This window comes from Diospyros lotus, chromosome 10, assembly GCF_014633365.1.
Source record: "Diospyros lotus cultivar Yz01 chromosome 10, ASM1463336v1, whole genome shotgun sequence".
NCBI lineage: Eukaryota > Viridiplantae > Streptophyta > Magnoliopsida > Ericales > Ebenaceae > Diospyros > Diospyros lotus.
The window spans coordinates 30,169,881-30,171,006 of NC_068347.1; the positions used below are offsets into that span (position 1 = coordinate 30,169,881).

Below are 1,126 nucleotides of genomic sequence, written 5' to 3' on the forward strand. Positions count from 1 at the left end.
CAATTAGATATATATATAATTAATCAAATTATGGGCGACACAACCACCACCACTCCAGCGTCTTCCTCAAGCTCCGGCGGCAGCAGCAGTCCCACGACTGAGGCGGCCTTCTCCGGCTTAGCCAACATCATCAAGCTTCTTCCCACCGGAACAGTTCTCCTGTTCCAGTTCCTCAACCCCGTCCTCACCAACAACGGCCAGTGCAGCGACTCCAACAAGTCCGTCGCTGCCGCCGTCATCGCCCTCTGCGGCCTCTCCTGCTTCGTCTCCTCCTTCACCGACAGCTACGAGGGCAGCGACGGCCGGACCCACTACGGCTTCGTCACCCTGAAGGGAATCAGGCCGTCGCCGGCCGCCGAGTCGGTGGACCTGTCGGCGTACAAGATTGGGTTCGGGGACTTTGTCCACGCCGCCTTCTCGGTGATGGTGTTTGCGGCAGTGTCGCTTCTGGATTCCAACACCGTGGAATGCTTTTATCCGTCTTTTCAGTCGACTCAGAAATCCCTGGTCATGGCTTTGCCGCCGGTGATAGGCGCCGCGGCCAGCACCTTGTTCGCTGTGTTTCCGAACAAGCGGCATGGGATTGGGTACGCTTCCTCGAGCCAACAGAATTCAAATAAATCTTCGTCGGCTGTTGGACCGAACCAGAATGAATCGACTCCAGATAACAATCAGTCTTCTGTCTGATCGATCGATGAAATTAATGACACATGTAAACATACCAATGGATAAGAAAGTTACATTATAATTAAGGATTGTGAAGCTCCCAATATGTCAGAGAGCTGCTTATAGTTTTTTCGTTCAGAAACTACATTTAATAAAGTGAATTTTTGTAGAATTGTGTTAATAAATATTCTTTTATGTTTTAATTTTTTTAAAAAAAAATTTGTGGGTGAAATCCAATTGTAACATTAGATACTGGTGCTTACAAATTAATTAATTTAATAATCATAAGTAGCAACAAGATAGGGATCAATTTTAAATGATGAAATGACAAGGTGACATACATATCTTACTAGGGTTTTATAACTCATAGCTTACGGAACTATGCTACTTGTACATAGAGAGCTATAATTTGGGCTATACGCATGCTCAAATGATCAAAATATTCCTCACTCAATTGTAA

General features: G+C 45.6%; 1 protein-coding gene across 1 annotated transcript; it reads left to right on the plus strand.

The window, feature by feature from the left end:
- LOC127811948 (protein DMP2-like) lies at positions 1-838 on the plus strand. Its single transcript, XM_052352170.1, has one exon. It carries the CDS (start codon positions 31-33, stop codon positions 685-687), a length of 657 nt encoding a protein of 218 aa, XP_052208130.1. The 5' UTR covers positions 1-30; the 3' UTR covers positions 688-838.
- Positions 839-1,126: the final 288 nt, after the last annotated feature.